Source organism: Atheta coriaria, unplaced genomic scaffold (genome assembly GCF_025399875.1).
Source record: "Atheta coriaria isolate IRGN ID8LTWV9N9 unplaced genomic scaffold, Caltech_Dcor_3.1 hic_scaffold_3_pilon, whole genome shotgun sequence".
Lineage (NCBI taxonomy): Eukaryota > Metazoa > Arthropoda > Insecta > Coleoptera > Staphylinidae > Dalotia > Dalotia coriaria.
In genome coordinates this window covers 11,087,549-11,111,393 of record NW_027045445.1, presented here as the reverse complement: position 1 = coordinate 11,111,393, position 23,845 = coordinate 11,087,549, and the positions used below count along the sequence as shown (strand labels likewise).

At 35.2% G+C, this 23,845-nt stretch overlaps 2 protein-coding genes across 2 annotated transcripts in view; one reads left to right on the top strand and one right to left on the bottom strand.

Moving 5' to 3' along the window:
• sp3 (phosphatidylinositide phosphatase spermathreecae) overlaps positions 1–6,694 on the top strand; it is a 41,496-nt gene extending 34,802 nt beyond the window's left edge. Inside the window, exon 9 of the mRNA XM_065299646.1 lies at positions 6,596–6,694. Coding sequence (XP_065155718.1) covers positions 6,596–6,679 — 84 coding nt within the window. The 3' untranslated portion in view covers positions 6,680–6,694. The remainder of the gene's footprint in view (positions 1–6,595) is intronic.
• Positions 681–23,845, bottom strand: LOC135789695 (octopamine receptor beta-3R-like). The gene is made up of 3 exons (XM_065299654.1): positions 22,783–23,845; positions 7,512–7,623; positions 681–3,805 (listed from the first exon to the last, which is right to left on the bottom strand). The coding sequence occupies exons 1-3, from the start codon at positions 23,789–23,791 to the stop codon at positions 3,592–3,594; spliced, it is 1,335 nt and encodes a 444-aa protein (XP_065155726.1). The 5' UTR covers positions 23,792–23,845; the 3' UTR covers positions 681–3,591.

The window sequence follows — 23,845 nt, the reverse complement described above, 5'->3', positions numbered from 1 at the left end:
TCACGCAAAAGTCGAAACCCAACCGTATAATCTACAGGACACAGAAATCGTCTAAAAGTTATGCTTTTTCTTCTATTTTTGTTTATGAGATATTTCTGCAATACCCTGTATATATTTTGATTTGGCGTAGGTGAGTAGTGTAGGTTTGTGGTTTTGTAAGTGAGCGCTTCGGGCAAAGGAAGGTTTTCGATTTAATCGCGACGCAAACGCTTCGAAGAGGGTGTGTTTATTGAATAATTAATTTCGACATTCGACCGTGATTGATCTTCGTGCGCTCACACACCTCGGTAATGTCAGAAGGCTCAAGCCAGACACTTGCTAATCGAAGCCAATAAATGACTAATTTCTAATTTGTTGATTACCATCGAAACATTGTGTAGTCTACTTCATTCTGGTTAAGAAATTGTGGGGATTAGGTTTGTAAAAACTTTTTAATAATCATAATAAACATTTCAGAGCCATCTATATTGATTTTGCTAAATAATTCTGAAAGAAAAAGTAATTTTACAGGTTTCTGTAAATATTGCGTAGATTATACGTGATTCTTCACTACTTTCACATGCCTATGTTTTTCTTCTATAGATGGTGCTACTAATTCTTAATATGGTGTAAAGTGTGCTACTTTATTATTTTGTTGAATTTTACAGGAAATCACTTTACCAAAATATAAAAATATAATATTCAGCTTCAACAAACAATAATTTTATTTGGTAGTGTAGTAATTAGATACATTTATGATGTACATTCTCATTTACTGTGTTGCATGTGAAATGAAACATTTCTTACACATTTTTCGACACTTTTGACATTTTTTCCCTTATAACATTACATATTTCATATTTGCGGGCGTGTGGGTGAAGTCATACAAAATAGGCCCTACAGAAGATTGTCATGTTATTTAATTGTAATCTTGTTTAAACTTGCTTTTTAAATGTACTTCAATTTACTGGTAGAAGTTTACTTTTAACACATAACACTCAAAAGTCTTATAAATGTCGATATCAACTGCATGCATCATGATTACAAAATAATAAACGTTATTATAGTACATATCATCTTACGTGGTAGTGATAACAGTGATAAATGTGTAAATTATACTCGTTTATAATCACAGATAGCGAAACTAATAAACATACAACATGTAACACGTAACAAGTTCGTAAATAAATATTTAGTTATCGAATAAATATAAAGATTTATTTATGTACATTCATTTTGTGCAAGTTTTATGTCATTATAGTTATAGATATAAAAATAAATGAATAAAAGGAAGACAATTCGTAAAGTATAGGTTATAGATAAAGGTAAATCAAGTAGATTTGTTTAAATTATCACAATTGTGTGCTTTTTACATTAGAAACAATACATTTAGCACTTAGTTTAATTTTTTATTTCATAGAAATAAGGGTGGTATTAAAACAATTGTATAAATAGTATATTAAGTAACAAGTAGCTAAATGAGGGCATTACAGAGGAGATTGATTGAGAGCGTGTGTAGCGAGCCGTCAATCAATCGAGTGTTTAACAACGTTTAGCCACGAGGTGCTTACGCTATTTTTTCTACTTCCACTCTATTTCCACGTTGCGGTTCCACGCGTCGGCCCATGAGACGCTTCGGTTCATATCGTGCCCCTCCGATACGAACAGCAGCAGCGCCTACTTACTTTGAAGTGTTTGACTGACGTCGCATGGCATTGCATACCGCCTTGTTCTGCTCCGTAGGCAAATGCGCACGCGCTTGCTCCGTCCCGTGCTTAATACAAGTACATAATGAAGATTATGTACGGCTTGGCCATTCGTATATAAAGTACCACGTTTTGCGTCTAAAAACCATGAAAAAACTGGCGCTTTATAGATGGAAGTAGAAAAAATATATTTTTTACCATTTTACTAACGTTTCATTCCAGTTTGTGCACTTTTCGTATTTTCTTTTGTGTAAATAATTAATAACCTAATAATAATACCACCCTTTACTCTATACATTAATATTTTTCTTTTAAGTAAATATCTTTTACTTTTTACTTTACTTGTTTACGTTTTGTAAGATATAGTTCCTCACGTACCAAAAATACAGCCTTTCTTATAAATAACTAATTTTGCGTTAGGTTTTATCTGTTCACCGTTTAATATACTTTTTCCTTTGTACAAATATACATCCTTTCAAAGCTCGTTTCACCGCTGTCAAACTTTCGCATACGTACACATTTTTTTCAACCCGATTTCAACAACTTGTACATCAGTTTTGCATTTTAAAGTTTTTTGTTTTGAGTTGGTTGTGTTGAAGTGTGCTAATTCAATTACCAGTTAATCACAAAGTTTGTTCATGTTGTTGTTGTCGATAACTAACCGAGTATACAAAAGTTTGCGTTTCTATTTTAACGCTAGCGTTAATTAATTGATTAGGGTATCAATGATGGACATCTAAACAACGAGCTAACCGTATAATACGCCTACAATTAACTCTAACGTAAATCTTTTATTAATTTTACACTTTCTATTCACATCATGTTTATTTAGAGACAATTTGTTAAGTTATACATCGTGTGTTATTCATACAGTTGAATATAGGCAACCAATAATACAAATGTCATTCATTTGAGATCTTATTCCTATTCTGTGGGTTTTCTTCGTTGTATATAACTTCCTGGCCATTAGAGCGTGTAATATGAGTTGCCTACAACAACTGCATAAATTACACAGGATATAATTTAAGTTTCATTAGCGCGCTAGAAATTATATCGCAATTATTTACAAGGAAAAGCAATCTAAAAAATATCAGAAAAATACAAATATCACAGAAACATATAGTGAGCTTAATCATAAAGCTTTCTCTCTTTTTATATTATTCAGTATGTCTTTAAGTATAATATATTTATGCATTTTTTTGCTATTTATGTATATTTACGTTTATAAATATTTTCGTATATATTTTACATTTATATATTTTATTTATTTATGTAGGTCGTTTATGTAGATGTCATTTCTTTGTCCAGTTTAGCGCTATATGTGTCAATGTTCGTCCAAAAAATTTAAGTTCGTCTTAAGTTTGCGCACGGCTGTTACTGAATATAACGCGACGAAAGTCTTTGTTTTATTGCTTCTCGTAAATTCGCATTTCGCATTTTACTACACGGCTTGCGTCAACAAACAGCGCGCCGACCGAAAGCGGTAAACGTGAACATTTAATGAAATTCACCGAAAAAACAGAGAATCTACAAAAACACACGCCTACGCCCAAAATTCACAATGAGAAATATTTTTTAATTAAACGTTTGTATATAATCGAATAAAAAATTCAATTCGGATTAAAATTGCATTAATCGTTGTATGTACGTAATTTTTGATGACAGTCAAACAGAATATTGCTTAAAATACAATATAATTATTACAAACAATTTAATATAAATTTATATCAGTCTAGATGTTGTTTCAAAATGTCTTTTAATTTACGTCTTTGCTCACATTATTACTTTTTATTTATGCGCGTAGAATGAGTTCTGTGGAATGATTCGGCGTTTTTTCGAAGTTTATTAGATATACAACACACAATTATAGACCAGCATCAGCGTAGATGGGTTTCTCGAGCGGTTGCTAGAGAAACCTAGCCGGATTTTTCCAACAGCCGAAACAGCACGGAAGGGCGCAGAGCAGTGTATCCTTGAACGCCTCCCGGAAGTCACGATTGAAGTAGGCGTAGATGAGCGGGTTCAGCGCCGAATTGAAGTAGCCCACCCAGAACAACAATCCAACGACGGCATCAGGCGTCGGGCATTTTTCCTCGCCGCAGAGCGATGATATTACGTACCTAAAATAGAAAAAAATAGAAAATTTATTTAAAAAGTTTAAAAGAGCATTTATTAATTATCTATAGATAAGTCTGAGCACAGTGGCTATTGTTCGTTTTTATGCCATTATACGGACTGCCATGACAATAAAGTTCGAATCCTGCGCTTTTGCAGTTTTCTTCTTTCTTCGGCCGAAATTCGTCTTTTGTGACTCGCGGACCAATGAGAATAAGAATTGGTTACACAATTGTAACACACACACATACACAGCAATATACTTTGTTCCTTTTATTCGTATTTTTGATCCTTTTCGGTTAAAAAGTTTTTTGTCAGTTGCGTCTTGACCAATCGAAAAATCATTTCCTGCCGGAGACAGTTAAATTTTGCACAAAGGGATGCAAGCGCCTCGGGCACAAAAAGAGATTCAAACCTTCACTTCAAAGATTTTACAAAAATAGAACTAGAGAATTATTTTTGGCGAGGCGAGTCAATGTCAAACGTTTACGCTTGAACAAAATTACTTCCATCCGCGCCAAACTATATAACTTGTAATCAAGTCTAATCTCATTCGAGTGTCCGGGAAAATTTATAGCATTATAAGTCTTCTTCCGTTCATATAACTTTCACCTTACATGATTATATCAGGATAAGTGTGTGCGCGTAATTTGATGAGGAAAATATTTGTAAGAAACGCACAACGAGGCTTCAGGGATACGAGTTACGATCTAAAGTCTACAGGCGAAATGAATCGAGTTGGAAGCACACGCTGGGCAAAAACCTGTCCACCCCTTGACATGCCCGACACACAAGACGCGAAAACTCAAGACCCTTGAAAACTAGTTAAGTCGACGCCGTAATTAGTAATTAGTTTAATAAGTAGCGCCAAGTGGGGAAATCGATCCGTGATATTGGAGACATGGGCGGGCATGGAAAGTCAAGGCCCAAGGCTAAAAATTAGTAAATAATTGTTTCGGGTGTCTTAATAGCGCGTGAAATATGATAATATGCAACTTAAAGTTTTTAGTGCTACAAGTTTGTGCGCCATGTAAACGCAGTAACCTCAAGAAGCAAAAGTGGAGTATCACGCGAAAGGTTTTATCCTGCAGGCTCTTAGGATGAAGTATTTGGTCTTACAGGAACAGGAAACCTAACATTATATACGTTTACAAAGTGCGAGAGTAGTTTTCATAACAACTTCAACCATAAATTACGTTTATATTCTTGTATCGAAAATTGCAATTGTGTTTTACACGGGTTAACGTTATTTTACAAGCGTTAAATCTATAATATAAAAATCTGTTGGAAAGCGCATAACTCAACAACGCCTAGACCAATTTGACCAATTCTTTTTTTTAAATGTTTGTTAAAGTCCAAGGATGGTTTTTACGGCGAGAAAAATTCGAATAATTGCTGGGAAAACCCTAAAGACAGCCCTTTTCTATAGGATAAAAGTTGGCATTGAAATTCAATCATAGTTATAGTTAAATAGTTGAATCCAAGATGGCGCGCTGAAGTGCATTATTAGCAATTCTTTATATAATTAATTTGTTTAAAATAAAATTGCGAATCTTATTGAGAGAATTGACACATACTATGTCTAGTAAAACGAATTACATTTTTATTAAACACTACCGGGACGAAGTCGCGGGCAAAAGCTAATCAAATAATAAAACTTAAAAAAAAAACAATTCAAACAAAAAACAACATTTTTTAGGTTATGTTCACCTCTATTCAATAATTAAAAACTTTATAATTAAAACACATAAACTTTGACGCTAAGTTTTGCTCAATTTTAACCGTAAACATTAAGTTTGAGGTTTGTGGAACTACGAAACTAATTTTAAGAGCATATTCAATGTTCATGTATGGCGTGTTGCCTTCTCGGTATCCAATCGATCAAATCAATGCGATTGACGGGGGCGGACGCTCTCCAAAGTGGCTATTTCTGGTTGGCATCATTTCCGATTCATGGAGATAATTTCTATACGGATTATTATTGTTAGTAGTTGGGCTTGCGTTACGGCTATCCTCCTACACTTTCAATCATAGTGTTTGACTTGGTTTAAAACTATTATCTACTCCAAAATGTAATGCATTCAAGGTATTATCACCCACCGAATTAAACGTGATACTTGAATGGAAATAAATGATGTATGGAATGAGTTTGTGTGAATAATTAGTATTCAATTAGCTAAAACAAGTGTAGTATATCTATTTTTAACGATTAATTAACTTTAATTCTATTAATTTACCTGGCGGCTAAACGCGAACGGTAACGCGATTTTAAATTACCTCAAACATTAATTAGCGCTGTCGCGTTTGTCGTGCATCAATTCGTAGATAAATTACGTTCGGCCGATTATAAACAGTCGTTAATTAATCGTGAACAATATTCAAACAGCATAATTGAATACGTGCGATGCTATTTAAACAAATAAATTCAACGAAATTAATGGCGTAATAATATTTTTAATTTAAGTTGTTGTTTTCCACTTAAATTAAACCCGGGGACGCTTGACGTTAGACGTTAGCTCAAATGGATCGTAAACGCCGGCCGGAGTCATTAGTTTTTTTCATTTATCGACAAGTTCTTCGTGTGCACAGCGCTCTCCACTTCCGATTGCATTTTTTATATTAACGCTTACAGCGCTGCGTGCGGAAGAAAATGGCATTCGATTTTAATTAAAGTGCATCGTTGAGATTTTACGCTTTGAATTCGAAAATGTTGAAGAGAAAAGAACATAATGAAATACTTGTAAAAAATAATTGATTTTTTTTCTCGCAGTGTTTTTTGTAATTTAAAATTTTAGTTTCAGCTCGGACCAGGCGCAATTTTCGTCGGAGTAAAAATGTGTGGTGGTTTAGGGTTGCAGGAGCGTATGGATTATCTTTAGAGAACTCCGAGGGGCTGTAAAAGCGACACCCACGCGTTATGTAAGGATCGACCGAATTATTTGGCTGCAGTCCAAGAAACCTTGAAATATACGAGCGCCCTCCGCACCATTGCGGGTCGGGGCCGGCCACGAAAACTAAAAACCAAACTAAACTACGCCGAAAATATCCAAACGACATTAAAATATCACAAAATTATCACATCTTACTTATTTACTTATAAATAATAAAATAGTATTTATTTTGACCAGAAAAATGTTTTTTCACACTCTGTGGTGAATCGTACGTTGTAATCCAGTATAAAAACAAAATCCAGATAGATAGCACCCCGGCTTAAATGGAGGGTTCGTGTAGTGTTGGTCTAGCGTGTGGGAAAAATATCACCCAGTTTGGAAAACAATGGCTTAAGACAACTCATGTGCTCAGCGCTCACGCTGAAAATCGTCGTAAATCCCAACAATTTCACCATGAAAATGCACGATTTATCTATACGAGTACATCTTTCAACCTTGAACGTTTGGCTTCCAGCACAAAAAATTTCGTTACCCGCATCATTTCGGTATCGGAGAAGAACGCAGAACATAAAAAGGATTACGTCGTTTTTTTCGACAGAAATAAACAGACGCAAATAAAAGAATATTTTTGGCACACGCAAGTATGACCAATGTAACAAATGATGGTTGTAAGAAGGATATATGTAGGATGATGAATACAAGCAGGATAATAAATTACAAACAAGCAGACAAAAAATAAAAAATAAAATAAACAATTGTGATAATTTTAGATGTGCGGTTTAAGTGTGTTTTTCATTGTTTTTATTAGTCGAGTATTTACCAAAGGAAGAATGGCAGCCAACAGAGAAGAAATGCGCCCATTATTATCCCGAGAGTCCTTGCTGCTTTGTGCTCAGCTCGCCAGCTCTTCGACGCCTGCCTTATTGTTGTTCCTGGAACAATGAAATATTGTTACGTTTAGACAAAACAAGCATATAAATCAATATTACATACAAGCGCAGTGAATTTGACTTGCAGTATAAGTACCGAACATAGGTAAACACAATGTGAAATAAAAATTAAATAAAAAACTTTAAAAATATAAAATAAATATTCGTACAGTCCTATACACACAGTATTAATATAGACACACGATGGAGGCCTACCGTGTAAGGGTGAAACGCATTAAATTTTACAATTCCCAGCAGTTTTCCACACGGTGTTTCGCACTCGCCTTCGTAATGGACCGAACAAAACGCGAGCGCCTGGATGAAAAACGAACGCAACACACAACGCAACGCCTGAACCAATTGATCTTGTTATGCAAATATTGAGCTGAACGCGCGAAAAATGGATATCGGCTTGAATTCTATTTCGAGTGTGGGAGACGCCAGCATTGCGAACAAACATGATCGCGCAAGATACACACTTTGAATCTATTTGTATAGTTCTGCAGCAGTCAAGTGTGAAATGTTAATATATTTAGAGATCATATAGATAAATATTGAATTTATCTACGTTAGGTTAAAATACGCGTAGGATAACCCGCAGAGAGAGAATTGTGTGTTGTAAAACTGAACAAATTGATTGAAATGGTTGAAATTGCACGAATCGAATTAATTACGCACTCCCACGTGTCGCATAAATCACATTTCTACATTAGTCTACCAATGGCGTCACACAGGAGTTAAACTCCTGGAGTGAGCATGAGCAGATGACCCAACTTTATAATGCATCTCTCTATGCTGTCACAGTTTCCACTCTGCTGGGCATTCCGAAATATTCATGCAAATTTGATACAAGTCGCACAAACTTTGTGAGGTTATGATCTTGACACAAATATTATATAATTTGCTAAATTGTTCCATAGACCTAATAACTGCGAACTGTGAATACCGAGTTGGCGAAATTGAAGTGAATATTAAGTCTGTGCTGTGCATTGAATCAGGAATGCATCTTCAGTGCGATGCTCATAAATTTTATTTATTGCGTCTACTTCGTCTGCCACGAGCGTTTCAGCGTGGAATTTAGAAGCATTCACTCAAATGCAATATAATGCATGTTTCAAGCAAACATTTAAGATTATAAACAACGTTTTTAAGAGGGAAAATGTTAAATATATGTTTATTTTTATTTTTTGTTCTTCCACCTATAAAGCGCCAGTTTTTACCCGGTTTTTGATACAAATGGTGGTACTTTATATATGGACGGTCAAGCCGTACATAATATTCATTATGTACTTGCATTATGCCCGGGATGGATCAAGCGCCAGCGCATTTGCCTACGGAGCAGCACAAAGCGGTATGAAATACCATGCGACGTTAGTCAAACACGTCAAAGATGGCGCTGCTGCTGCTCGTATCGGAGCACCTCGTGACTAAACGTTGTTAAACACCCGATTGATTGACCGCGTGTTACGCTCGCTCTCAATTAATCTCGTCTCTAATTGCATAATTTAGCCACTTATTACAGAATATACTATTTCAACAAGGCTAATAATGTTAAATATGAGTTTTTATATTTTAAAAAGTTGTTTTGAGGTTAGAAGCAACTTTAAACATGAAACGTAATACATAACCAACTTTGTGACTTAAACTTTCGAATAGAAAGTTATCTTTGTATTGCATATTGAAGTATCGATCTTTCAGTAAATATAGAATTGGAACGCAGTGGAGCAAAAAGAAAAGAATAACTTCTTAGGATTATCATCGACACGCAAAAAATATAAAAAATAAACTCGCGTAAAAGCTTTCTTTTCTTCATGTTGAATTATTGAGTTTTTGTACGCGTCGTAAAAATTCTTCACTATTGCCATAATTTTATAGTAATTGTAATGTGAGTACGTTTCGATTTTGATTAAGTACTAACTAAACTTGAGCCGACATTTTATTACCGCCACTCGAAACAATGCAACTTCACGTCAATCACGTTTAATTACACTTTACTTCAGTGAAGAGTCGAGCACTGCACACGCGCCGACTTTTCGCACACAGACTGTACGATCATAAATTTATTAAATTCATCACAACTTTGACCCACTTTCCACTAGGAAATTCACAACTATTTAATCCTCGTTGATTTACATAAAAATTCACTAGCGTCGTTTATTTGATTGAATATTTTAAATTTTTGAAAAGAGATAAAATGTACAAGTTGATTGCTGATAATTCAGGACGATTCAAGAAGATGGAAAAAGCTTAGTCGAGGATGAGTCGGAGGCGTTTCTTGTATGCTGATGGTGAATGTCGAGAGTGCGGGGGATTGTGTGTTGTGGAATTGAATCCATCGAGTCGAATTCAATTCCGGCGCACAAAGTGCTCGTCGCGTTCGGCAAACACGCGTCAGGACAAGACGGAGGACTTGAAAATTTATGAACGCCCTGACGCCAACAGCAAACGTTTCGAGTGCGGTGGTTGTCTTGTTTATTCAGCGTTACACACTAGTGAAATCATCGCAAAGCAAAACTTAACATCTTCCAAGTGTTAAGAGTAAGGAAAGTGATGAATTCTTAAAGCATTTTAAAGGAATTAAATTTTTATTCAAAAGTATGAATTACACATTTTTTAAATTTTGTTTTTTTTGTTCGGGAAATTAAAAGGACTTTGTTGGTCTTATACAAAGAAACTTTCTGGTAAATAATGAATATTCAAAAGATTCCTGTAGGGACAACTTTTGTGCGAGGCGCTTTAAACATCGTTTATGACATTTTGTAAGTCATTTGCATACTTTTATTAAACACTATGATTACTTTGAATGTCATACTTAATTTATCTTTAGTAAATTGTAATTTTATTGTGTAAAATGCATTTTTTTACTCCCACCTTTAAAATGCCAGTTTTTCTACTGTTTAAAGACACAAAATAAAGTTTTTTAAACAGGGAACGTTAAAACCGTGAATAAAGTACTTTAGTCACGGAGCACAAGATGCAAGAGTGCAAGAGTGAAAGTAAAAAAATGGCATATGTATCTCTTGACTAAACTTGGTTGAACACCCGTTTGATTAAACTACTTTCGCTACGCCCTTCTTCTTCTTCTTAATCAATCTCGTGACTAAAAACTTTTTTAGCCACTTGATACTTAATATACAATTAACAAATTAATAAATTGTCATTTTATAATGTGAAATACATTTTTTCCGTTTTTGAACAAAAAAATTAAAAAAATCAAATTTGTAAACAAATAAATTTCATCCATATTAACCCTTTCAAGATTTGATTTAGCCACCGAGCTCATTGCTGAAAGAGCAAGGGCATAGACGAGGGCCAAGGCCTCGCCTCGACACAAAGCGAATTAAGGCAATTAAAAGCACACGCGTTCGTGTTTTGCATGCGAGATGCCCGCACGGAAAAACGTTTTCTACGTTTTCGCATTTCCACATTATTCCACCTCGCTACCGCGCCGCAAAACGCGTTTTTTCCTCTCGCATTAAACACATTCCATAATTTTTGTGTGCTGCCACTGTTTCGGTTTCTGTTTCAATTCCGTAAAAGAATAAGGAAACCTATCCGGAAAAAAAACCTGATTCATTTTTAATTTTTATAGTGCCCGCGAGTATCATCCGATCAATGTATCGATTCTAGGCGGGAATAAAAATTGAGGTGGAAGTACTTTGGTCTATCTTGAGAAAGCAAGTCAAGGCTCATTCTATCGTTCCTTGATAATATTTTCTTACACATTTTACTCATGCTGGCATATGTGTGCGTTTAGTGCACTTAGTATCATCGTTTTTTTCTCTCTGTGTTTTCTATTCCGTTCGTTTTCATTTACTAGTTTTTTTCTTCGTTTTGTGAGGTTAGTTTGTAGGTTAGAGCTTATTTATACCTTGTACGGGCGGCAGATGCCACTATTGGTCGCATAAGTGCACTGAAGGTGGGTTAGGTTTATATCTCGCGGAAAATGAAACTTTCGAGGATGCCAACGAAAAATATAAAACCAACGATGTACGAACCGCAAGCGCTCGCACGAATTCAAAATAAAGTACATCCGAAAAATCCTTTAATGCTTCACATATTTCAAAGTATACCGTGTGGGTATAATATTTTTAGAAATTCAAAAATTGAATAAATAAAAATAAAAATATTTAAGATTTAATAAATAATTTTAACATAAAATATTTTAAAGTAAATTATTACTTTATACTAATATATCCTCTTGGTATATAATTTGTGAGAGTAAACCCGGTGTGTTCGCATTCAATAACGTTATGAAATCCAGTGCGATTTCATTCCATTCTGGATCCCATTTTGGTATCAGGATCAGTATTACTCTACCAACCAAACAAAACATACGATATCAATGTTTCTATTTTTGTTCTATTTATTTACACAATATTAAAATAACATGATTAAAAAAACATGTTTTTGTTTGTTATTCTGCTTTAAAAAAAACTTCGCCACCATTTCCAATGGGAATTAATTGTAATAACGTCACGTACTTTCACTAGCTATCCCTGGGATCAAAGCTCGAAAGCACAATGCCGCAGCCACACGCAAAAATCACGCGCACGTCCAGGTATATCCGCGTCGCTTAAATTATTCTACAATTTCAGTGTGTACGGTGAAAGCCGAAAGCTGAATATAAACCAGCCGAACAACATGAATGCGAACTCGTAGTGGAACTCGTCGTGCTTCGTGAATGTGCCTGTGAATGCTTGTTTGCGTGTGCATTTCGAATGCAAAACGCGCCGAGCAACAATAGCGCAACGTCGCGCTCGACGCGGTATTATCCAGCGCGTTGCCATTCTTCGCCCGAGTTATTTAAAACGCCATTCTGCCCGCCAGCCAGCATCCATGCGTTTGTATTCTTTGTGGCTGGATGTTTCTCGATGTTCTCAATGCAGCGTTTATATTGTGCGCCGTCGTGTTGCGTTTTTCACCCGTTTGCAGGTATGTGTTGAAACATTTTATTCATGACCGATTTAAATAGCAACAATTCACAATTTTATCGATTTTGTGAAGAGTATTATTGCAATGTATATGTTTGAATATTTTATTAATAATTAAAGCCGCAGCCAATAATTGTAGTATATTAAATTATTCAAATAAAAATAAAATTTGTACAAAATAGTATATTAAGTAACTAGTGGCTAAAGGAGGGCATTACATACGAGATTGATTGAGAGCCAACGTAGCGAGCGGTCAATAAATTGAGTCTTTAACAACGTTTAGCCACGAGGTGCTTACGGAATTTTTTCTACTTCCTCTCTAATTCCACGTTGCGGTTCATATCGTGCCCCTCCGATACGAGCAGAAGCAGCGCCTGCTTTGACGTGTTTGACTGACGTCGCATAGAATTTCATACCGTCTTGTGCTGCTCCGTAGGCAAGTGCGCAGGCGCTTGCTCCGTCCCGGGCATAATGCAAGTACATAATGAATATTATGTACGACTTGGCCGTCCGTATACGAAGTACCACTTTTTGTGTCTAAAAACCATGAAAAAACTGGCGCTTTATAGGTGGATGTAGATAAAGAGTATTATTGCAATGTATATATTTGCATATTTTATTAATAATTAATGCCTCAGTCAATAATTGTAGTATATTAAATTATTCAAATATAAATAAAAATTGTACATAAAATAATTTGTTTAATATTTATTAAAACTATTATCGTATAAAATTTAAATGGTGTGGAAACAGTTTTAATATGTCGTGGAGCTTTGTTTAATTTGTGAACTTGTTTCATTCATGAATTGTTCAACGCTTGATGAATGCAAGCGATGATGGATAATTTTCCACACCCACACAAATCGATAAACCGATATAAAGTGACAAAAACAACATTACGCCGCTTTTCGAAACGTTGACACTTTTTACATATTCATACAAAAAGCAGCTGTCAATACATCACGAATATTGGAAACAGTTGCATGGAGAAATGTTATTATTAAATAGGCAACTGAAAATTAGAGAAATATTCTATTTTTGGACTTGTCACAATAAATAATATCTAGTGGAATACACCCTGTATTTGTTATAAATATTGAGCAATATTTTATGTTTTAATTGATATAAATCATTTTAAAAGTTTACCCACCAAATGCATACTTCTACATTTTTAGGAACTATCTTGAAACGCCTGTGAAAAATTTGTATTTTTTCATAATATTATTACTTGATTAATATTTTATGACTATTATTACTATGAAATCTCATGGAAATTTAAAAACAAACAGGTTTTTGTTTAGTCTTACTTATTTTTATATATTCTGTGCTTATAACAAATTTTAGATGGGATAAAACACCAGTCAAAAGTTTTTTAAAATTTTTGTTAAATTTAAAATATATATTATAATAATTAATCAATAAAGTTGAAATTTTTTTAATTTATTTCAGAGAATTTTAGTTTTTTTCGATGAAGTTTATAGAAAAAATTGGCGGAGGTGCCTGACATTTTAATTAGTGATTATAAAAATTATCAAAAATTAATCATGCTATTGCATAGAAGACCGTTTAATTACCTTATGTACACAACTTCCAACTTAATTGTAGTAAGGGTTTACCCAGTATATGCAATTAAAAGAAACGTAAACTTCCAGCCATACTTAATTTCCCATTATCTCTTAATCTAATGCAGGTAAACAAAAACGGAAAAAGGTGTTGAGTAAATTGAGTAAATAAAATTCTACGTGAACTAAGATTTTAAAACTTGTAATTTATTGATGGTGAAAAATAATTTTCCGGCGCAATTTCCTCGTAAACTATTGACGTTGCAGCCAAACTTTTTGCATTTTTTAAGCCATAACAAGAATTTATAAAATGGCAGATTCGTATTTTTTATTCTCAGAACTTGATCAAAAACCACCCGAAAAAGTCAGTTCAAAAATAAATTTAAAGCTGGAGTAAAATAGAGCACGCCAATCGATAAAGAATTTGGTAATAAAACAGTTTTCCGGTAACACTAATATTTTTCCAAAAACTACAAATCAGATTTTCCTCAAATTTACTAAAAAAAAATCAATGTAGAATTAAACCTAGAATTCATTAGTTTTATTTTTATTCCACTAACTTAATTAGTTTTTGAGTTATTGAATATTTCCAATTATTACATAAGTTTGGAAAGTTTGAAATTTATAAGTGCCTCATGATATAAAATTTATGGCAGGTTTTAAATAAGAAAACTATTTTCTTTAACTTTAATATTTTGTAAGAAAAGCACAAAATAACTATTTATTAGCTTTCTTCATATTTCATCTTATGTAAAAAATTATACTAGAAAACTTAAATTTTTTATCTTGGAAAATGGAAGAATTCACGATTTTATTTTAATTCACGATAGTTTTTGAAGTTTCTATTTCTGAAACACTTATAGTTTTTGAGATAGAATCAATTGAAAATTAAATTTTATTTTGATCCAAAAAAATTCGGCATTGTTATTCGAGGGAAATAATTTTAACAAAATAGTTTAACCCTGCCTCTCGAAACCAGAATCCAGAATATGAGCAAACAAATAACGGTCCGAACGTTTTTAACCCAATATCAAAGTATTTTCTATTAGTTTCAGTAATAATTTGATATCAAAATTAATATGTAAATATGCATTCGCATACAATATACATTGCGTGATACGTAATTAAACGTCAACGACGCAATGAATACACGTTCATCGAGTTTGTGCCCAGAGTGCCAGCAACTACTTAATGAATATTATATTTGCTTGTTAATTAGAGTTTGGGCGAGTAGCACTAACATCACTCGCGTGAAATTTACCCTACAACACTATCCTACGCACACATAAGATACATTACATAGACTAATTACATATTGATAAAAATACAACTTTTTATCTCTTTATTAACATATTATATTACAAATTATAATATACCCGCAGTAGAGATACTTAGTGCAGATACTAAACTTACTTTAGTTCAAATTTCAAAGCACGGCCAATTTAATTATACCTTCACTAATGTACTAATTAAAACATCAAAGTAGCATCATCAACTATTGATTCAACTCTCTTTGAATCCTCGATTATTTTGTATTCATTTTTACTTATTTAAGTTATGATGTTATAAACGTATCAATGCTTCAATAAACATCAATGAAATGCTCGCTATAAAATTTGATTACAATCTTAATGCTGGAAAGTGAACATTTAAAGTAAAGTGCGAAGAAGTATTTATGGACGCATCAAAATTTCATGCGCAAAGAAAAGCAAACGAATGTCGTAGAAGTGTCACGCGTGCAGACAGAACGAAAATGTGGTCGCAGCAAAACGTAACGCAATGACACTTCATAAATATTTGAGATCGGCAAAGTGACTTGTTAATAACCAACGAGTCAAGCACTCCAACGAGCAAACAGTTATTTCACGCAGTCTGAGCAAAAGCGCCAACTGACACTTGACACCTGACAATTGTACTCGTCTCGGGAAAGTAACTCCGCCACTCAAGACAAGAAAACGGTAGAGGTGTATTATGTAAGAAAACTTTGATGATTATACTTTTATATGCATTTTATTGTGGCAGTGGAGTAAAAATGTGTTTGATTTGCCAGCGGGTTTGTTGTTGGTGTCGACCGTTTGGAACGAGATTAAGTGTCGGTTTGCCGAACGTGGGCCTCGGGTTCGGCGCGCTGCCCAAAGTAGAATTCTATTGATTTTCCCCGGGGGGCGTGCTGCCGCAGCTGGGGAGCACCAGCCGGCGGGGAGCCAAAAAGCGCGTGCGGCATCTTCCGGCTTCTCTGTTTCATTCATCGTTTTCCGCCGATCGAATCCTTTCTCTTTTCCCTATTTCCCTTTTCGCCCCCTAACTTAACCCACCAACACCACTAACCTTCTCAACTAAATTCTAAATTTAGACACGATCGATATTTCATAAAATAAATATTACATTGTTTTAAATGTGCGCTATTTTTAGCTGGGAATGAGAGAGGAATTCATTCATATCGCATTGTGCACGGTGTGTTGCTTTCCGGGTGAACACCTGAGTCACCTGAAGGTAATTTAATATCGGCGTTAGTGGGCTCCGGGATCCGAGGATCCGCGGATCAGAGGATCACGCCAGCAGCGCGCCACTAAGCTCTTGGCTCACCCCTCGGCATACCTTATCTCGCTGACACATTCGATGCTAATAAGAGCTGCACGAGGACGCGGTAATCTCCTCATACAGCCACACTGCTACCTAGATACCACTATTTATCGAAAGATTGTTTTGTTCTGAAGATATCCAAGCGGAAATAACAATTATCGGATATTTAATCATGAGACATGTTAAAATTGATTAAGTCATTGAACGGAACCGGATAAACATGAAAAATGCAGAAAATATCATTTGAAACTCTATATTAAGCTATCTATAATCGCAAAATCTGTTGGTAAGCGCATAACTCAGCAACGCCTACACCAATTTGGCCAATTGTTTTTTTAGAATGTTTTTTGAAGTCCAAGGATGGTTTTTACGGCGAGAAAAATACGAATAATTGCCAGAAAACTCTAAAGACAGCCCTTTTCTATAAGATAAAAGTTGGCATTGAGATTCAGTCATAGTTATAGTTAAATAGTTGAATCCGAGATGACGCGCTGAAGTGCATTATTAGCAATTCTTTATATAATTAATTTCTTTAAAATAAAATTGCAAATCTTATTGATAGAATTGACACATACTATGTCTAGAACTAAAGATATCCAATCAGAAATAACAATTTTTAAAAATTTATTCATGAAGCATGTTAAAATTGATTAAGTCATTGCCCGGATCCGGAAAACATGAAAAAAAAAGTGAAAATTTCATTTTAATTTCTTTATTCTCCTCCCTAGATACAATTATTTATTGAAAGATTGTTTTTTTCCAAATATATCCATGCACAAATAACAATTATCGGAAATTTAATCACGAAACATGTTAAAATTGATTAACTGAACGTCCGGATCCGGATAAACAAGAAAAAAGCTGAAAATATAATATTAAATTTTCCATTGTTTCTCCGAAGTGTTTTCCACCGTCAAGTCAAGCCCGAGCCGGAGTCAAAACCGTAAACGCGTTTAGAAATTTATGAGATTAAAGACCTTTCATCAAAGCGCGTTTCCGGTCTCTATAGCCCATCACCTGCGTTCTTATTTATCCCCATTCTCTCACCCTTCAGCTTCCCTTTCTATTCATCGGGCCGTTTCGTGTGTCGATTGTAAATTACGCTGCATCTATTTCTCACATTGAGGTTAGAATTAGGTTTATAGGTTAGTTGCACTACGCCAAAATAAAAGTAAAAAGATTACAGGTTGAAACAGGTAGTGAAGTGGGTAGTGGGGCTATGAAACACATAGTGCGCAGTAAAAGCTCGAGGGCTGAAAGCTCGTGAGAGGAGGAAAAGCTCGGTCGGAGATAAGTTTACGCGTTGCGACGGATGCACGTCGTTGTTTGTTCGATATATACGAGCGCGCCGAGCGGACCTATTTGCTTTTTTTCTTCTTCGCTGTTCGTTTGCTCTTCTTTGGAACGCCAACGACAGCCATTTTCTACTGCTGTCGAGAATATTCATCCCGCCAAACATTTGTGTATGTTTCGTTTAGTGTTTCCGAGTTTTTATCTCCGCTTTTTTTCTTGTACTTGTCATCGAATTTTCCGCGCTGACAAGCGTCGAATATTCGAAATAAAACGCAAATATTTGATTATCATTTAAACGGCCAGTGGGTTGCATGTTGTATATTGATTGATTGACCTACATTTAATTTGTGTTAAATTCGACCCATTGTTCCACTAAAACTCTTCAAAGTTATTGGGTTTTTCATGCAGTGCATAAAACAATACCTGCAAATAGAATGGTTTATATTTAGAATATGCTATTAATGAGTTCCGTGTAATTTCCGTCTGGAAAATCGCAAATTTGTGCATTAGCAGCCATTAATGCTTGTTTTGCACACATTTGAAGGATATGATAGAGTGTGTTATTGTGTCGTGATGGCGGATCTTTTTTCCGGGAATAATGGACGCACTCAACGCAAGCAGGACCACCAAACTGGTCAGGAAAAGCAAAAATGGACTAAAATCAATACGAGCATAAACCTCCTGTATTTTTAATCATATTTTAAGCAAAATGAATAGTTTATAAGCGTAATGTTCATTTATATTTAACTTTTTACTTTAAAACTTCAAAAATTTTTTGCATTTTATGGTTGATATTGTGTCTATTGTAGCCATGAATACTTGTTTACATATTCTCTATAAGAAGTTCTACAAGAAAAAGAGATGTAAGCTTGTGAAAGCTTCCCGAGTTTTGAAAAGCTTGGTATCGTTTGCATACGCCTGCCAACTTTTCACTGTTTTCGCTCTTCTTACGTTCTTCACTTCTCGCTACTCTCTTCAATTTTGTTCAGTCAGTGCACTCGCTTTGGTCCGCACTTATTGCTTTGGTTCTTTGTGTACTTGGTATTGCGTTGTTTGGCGTTCGGTCGGACTTTTGCTTTTGCTTGTAGCTATTGCTTACATTGGAATCTACAACGTGGAAATAATCATCAGAAAAACATGTTGCTGGACTAACGGGCTGTATCTAATGAATAAATTGTTTTAGTTCTGCGTTCTAGGAAAAGTCTTCTATCTAAATATTACCTTAATGGACTGCATTTAATCAGAATCTTGGAAATGTACCGGAATTGCTCTGAATGCACTTTCTTGCACTTGAGAGTGGAAAATTCTTAGAATTTTGCAACAACTTGCATTGCCTTGCATTTATTTTTAAAAGATGTCATTATATTTATAAACGTCTTCGATAAGTAAGATTATACTCTAATAATAGTAATTCACTAGAATTTGAAGCATAACATGTGCAATTTATAAAAATTTGCTAAAATTACACGGAAAGCACTTAATATCTTCAAAATAAATATTCCTTAACAGTTCCTTAACTATTTATTTTTATTTTGTAACTAGCTTTTGCCCGCGACTTCGTCCCGGTAGTGTTTTATTAAAATGCAATTCTTTTTACTCTCTTGTTCTAAACAGAGTATGTGTCAATTCTATTAATAAGATTCGCAATTTTATTTTAAAGAAATTAATTATATAAAGAATTGCTAATAATGCACTTCCACGCGCCATCTCTGATTCAACTATTTAACTATAACTATGATTGAATCTCAATACCAACTTTTATCCTATAAAAATGGGCTGTCTTTAGGGTTTTCTCGACAATTATTCAAATTTTTCTCGCCAAAAATCCATCCTTGGACTTTAACAAACATTAAAAAAAGAATTGGCCTAATTAGCCCAGGGGTTGTTGAGTTATGCGCTTACCAACACATTTTGCGATTCATTTTTATATTATAGAAAAAAACTTAATAATTACTCAATATTTTACCAAAACATGTCATCAAAAAATATATTCCTCTCTAAATTAAGTAAATATATTCAAATTAAATTTTTTATACCAAAGCAACGTTTAATGTTAATTTAAAAATTGCTTTCATGAATACATGCATTTCCCTAATTAAATCTATGCAAAAATGATGTAAATCTGTCAAAAACACGTGTAGAAATTAATACGAAAAATGCACGTGTTCACGCAGCCGAGCATTATTCTCGAAAGACATGCATTTTACTAAATTCACCTGTGAATTTAATGAAAATAATGAAAGTATAATGGGTTATGAGCGGGGCGCGCGCGCCAGCAACTCATCGTTCCTCGACCGGCAATTAGCGTGCGCGGGCGTGAATTCATTAACCTTACGTGCAAAATAGTGCCTCCGTGAATTTACATAATTACAAGCGCCAACAGTTTTATATAGATATTTTATGCACGAATTTCAATTGCGCTGGGCCCGGCCGGCTGCCAAATTATTCTCTGGTCATATCAACACCCATACAAACTTTTAACAAATATTTGTTTTTAATTAAACAACGATTCCAACTATTTTAACATTTCCACCATTATTAATAATTTTGTTGTGTATTTGTATATTTGCTGACAACACAATAACTTACTAATTAGACCAGGATTAATATAGATATCAATTCGGGTTGTATTGATAAAATGCGTGTTTTCTTTTGTGTAGCGATTTGTTTGGTTACAATTTGTGTTTTGGTCGGCGGTGGATTGTTTTTCTGAATGTCGTGTCGTGTCGTGTACTGGAAGTCGATTGTTAATGTCACGATTTTCACGTCCGCACGCGAAAATCAAGGTCAATAGACACGCTTGACCCAAAGGCAATTAGTCTAACTTACAATAACTTAACGCGAACTTAACCTCAACTCTACTGCGTGTTATGCAACCAAAACATCTACTCCAACCAAAATACCAATACTCTAGTGTAGTTGAAAGGTTATGTGTGTTGGAAACAGTTGGTGTTTCAATGCAAACGCGCGGAATGTAATTTATTCGTGGAAAACAATGTGGCATTTTCCGTATTTTCGTCTAGTGTGTCGCGTGCGCGCTCGACGCTATTTTTAATCGCACCGAAAAGCTCGCGCAAGCTGGCTCGATGAAAATGTTGGAAATAGTCGTGCGGCGTTTACCGTCCCATTGCTATTTCATACTCCACCTGAAAGCGCGCTGTAATGAAGATATATCCGTGCGCATTTATGCCCTGCAAAATTGTTTCTTTGATTTTACTATGTAAACTATGAAATTGTAAAATTGTAAAAACACACTTTTCAGTTATTTCATAGCGTTTGTTGTTTGTTTTATGATCCAATACTTTTATTGCATGTTCTCAAACAACACGAAAAAATTTAATGCTAGACCGTGTAAATATCACGTTTCAATAACAAAGCTCGCTGGTGACAATATTAAGTATATGCAAATAAGTTCATGCGCGTAATTTTATATCACTTTACAGTTTTTCAGCGCCATTGAGCGCGGCTTATTGAAACTTTTCTACAATATGCCGCCCCGAAACAAATTGTAATATAACACAAGAACACAAACCTCGCAGACATCGCAGGGCTGTCTGCGAAGATTTAATGTCACCCGACGACACAGCTTCGAATACGAATATAATTTGGATGATGATAAATGTGAAAGTTGACATGAATAAAAAAGCGCATACAATGCACACTTCAACGAAATTGTCTGGAATAACCTAAACGCCTAAAACACTAAAAGAATGAAGCTTATGGAATTCGCAAAATGCACGAGTGGAGGCTTTACGTCGCTTCGGGGGCTTTTGATTAAAGCGTTGACACACGCACAAGATGAATGATATTAAAACATCAAAAACATTCGACTCATCTGTGTTTTGTGTCCTTTCAGTTAATGTACGAGTACTCGAGCGGTGAATGAGGTCTTAATGTTGAAGTTGAAGTAAAACGTGTCAATGCACACGTGAAAACTAAGTGAGACACTTGAATTGGAATAGAATACTCAGACAAAGATTTTTTTCTAGTGCTTTATAAGTTATGGAATGAAATTCATAAATTTTATTCAGAGATGAAGAATGAAGAAATGTAGTCCACATAGTTTTATTTCAATTCGCTCTGAAATCGTTTTATTATGAGATTTTGAATCTGAAGACATTTATCCGTCAAGATAAGTGAAAACTTTTAGTTTAATGCTCTTTAAAGATCTTCCCTTGTCAGACGAAAAAATATTAAAGTGAAATACTTGGAAATTAAGTACATCGTTAAATTTTACTCTAATTGGAATTAAACGCAATTAAAAGTTTTCTGGATTAAGACTCACATAGTCTATCAACGTTAATATCTACGATTTATTACAAAACGTCAAAAAATAAAATAAAAATAAAAAAGTACGCGCGTTTGCAACATTTTATTACGTCTTTTCATAATGATCAAGATTTCGCAAAGTTTTCGCATAAAGGAACGAAATAGTCATTAGAAGTTTCGTCTCGTAAAACTTGTAGTGCTTGTTTTAAAAATGATATAGGCAACTCGAGGCATATTTCCGTTTCTCTTGAGGGAGCAAAACTCTTACGGTAATAGCTCGGCTTTCAAAATAAGAGGAATCATCAGCAAACGTCAAAAATAACATTAAAACATTTTTTCTACTTCCATCTATAAAGCGCCAGTGTTTCCACGGTTTTTAGACACAAAAAGTGGTACTTTATATGCGGACGGCCAAGTCGTACATAATATTAATTATGTACCTGCATTATACACGAGACGGAGCAGTTTAGCCACTTGTTTCTTAATGTATTATTGTTCTATAAAATAAAAACATAACTCACCATTCATATTTAATTCCGTCGCTGCTTTACTATTATCCCTGGAATTTAACGCAGTATTATATCCTGTTGTAGTGGAAGTAGTCCCATAGGATACAGCTGACCCAGAACTAGTGCTTCTCTTTCCGTTGATGTGCCCGACAGTGGTCAGTTCACCGTCGGATGGATGCAAATAATGATCTCCGTATCTTTGATACTGCGATGCTCTATGCTGATGTATCGAATTCAAAATGATATTGCTCGATGTCCTCGATAAAGCCTTCCTCTGCCTGATTGCTTCCTTATAGATGCGACAGTACATCGTGACCATTACAATCCCAGGAATCCAGAAACTGATGCTTGATGAAATAATCGCGTAGTAATTATTGACGACAAAGATGCACACATTGGGATTCTCCAGTTTGAATGCCTTGTGTTCTTCGGTTGTATACCACCCGAGGAATATCGGCGTGAAACTGATAATCGCCGGTAGGATCCAGACGTTCGCAAGCATGAATCCGACAGTTTTGTGCGTCATTGTAATCGGGTATTCCAGCGGTCTCACAATGGCGTAGTATCGATCCACTGAGATGCAGCACAGATGCAGAATCGACGCTGTCGAGAAGTAGACATCCAAAGAGTTCCACACATCGCACATGAACGAACCGAACATCCATTTTCCGGTTAGCTCTACGCTTGCGTTGAAGGTCATAGCGCACAGCGCTACTAACATGTCTGCCATCGCTAGTGAGACGACGTAGTAGTTGGTGATGACGCGTAGCTTACGATGGCGATGCACGCTGATGATGACCAAAGCGTTGCCCAGTACAGCGGCGAGGATTATCGTCGAGAAGATGAAACCTTTCACAATCAGAAAGACTAGTTCCGGCCAGTCGGGGTGTGCGTTCTCAACGGTGGTTACGTTGGTGCTCTGCAGGGTTGTGATGTTGTGAAGCGTCGAAATTGGCGGCTGGCTAGTGGTTGTCGCTGTCAATGTTGCCGAAAACGATGCCATCGCCGCGTTCACTATCATTTTTCTTGAAACGACACGCGCGGTAAAGTTGCGATCGAAGTATATGCGATGAGA

Bases quoted from the DNA above. Each gene is read 5' to 3' on its own strand.
- LOC135789695 (XM_065299654.1), bottom strand. From the start codon at position 23,791: ATGATAGTGAACGCGGCGATGGCATCGTTTTCGGCAACATTGACAGCG. The intron at 7,624-22,782 runs GTGAGTTATGTT...TCATTGTTCCAG, and splicing joins GACGGAATTAAATATGAATG to GAACAACAATAAGGCAGGCG. The intron at 3,806-7,511 runs GTAAATACTCGA...TTTCTATTTTAG, and splicing joins TGGCTGCCATTCTTCCTTTG to GTACGTAATATCATCGCTCT.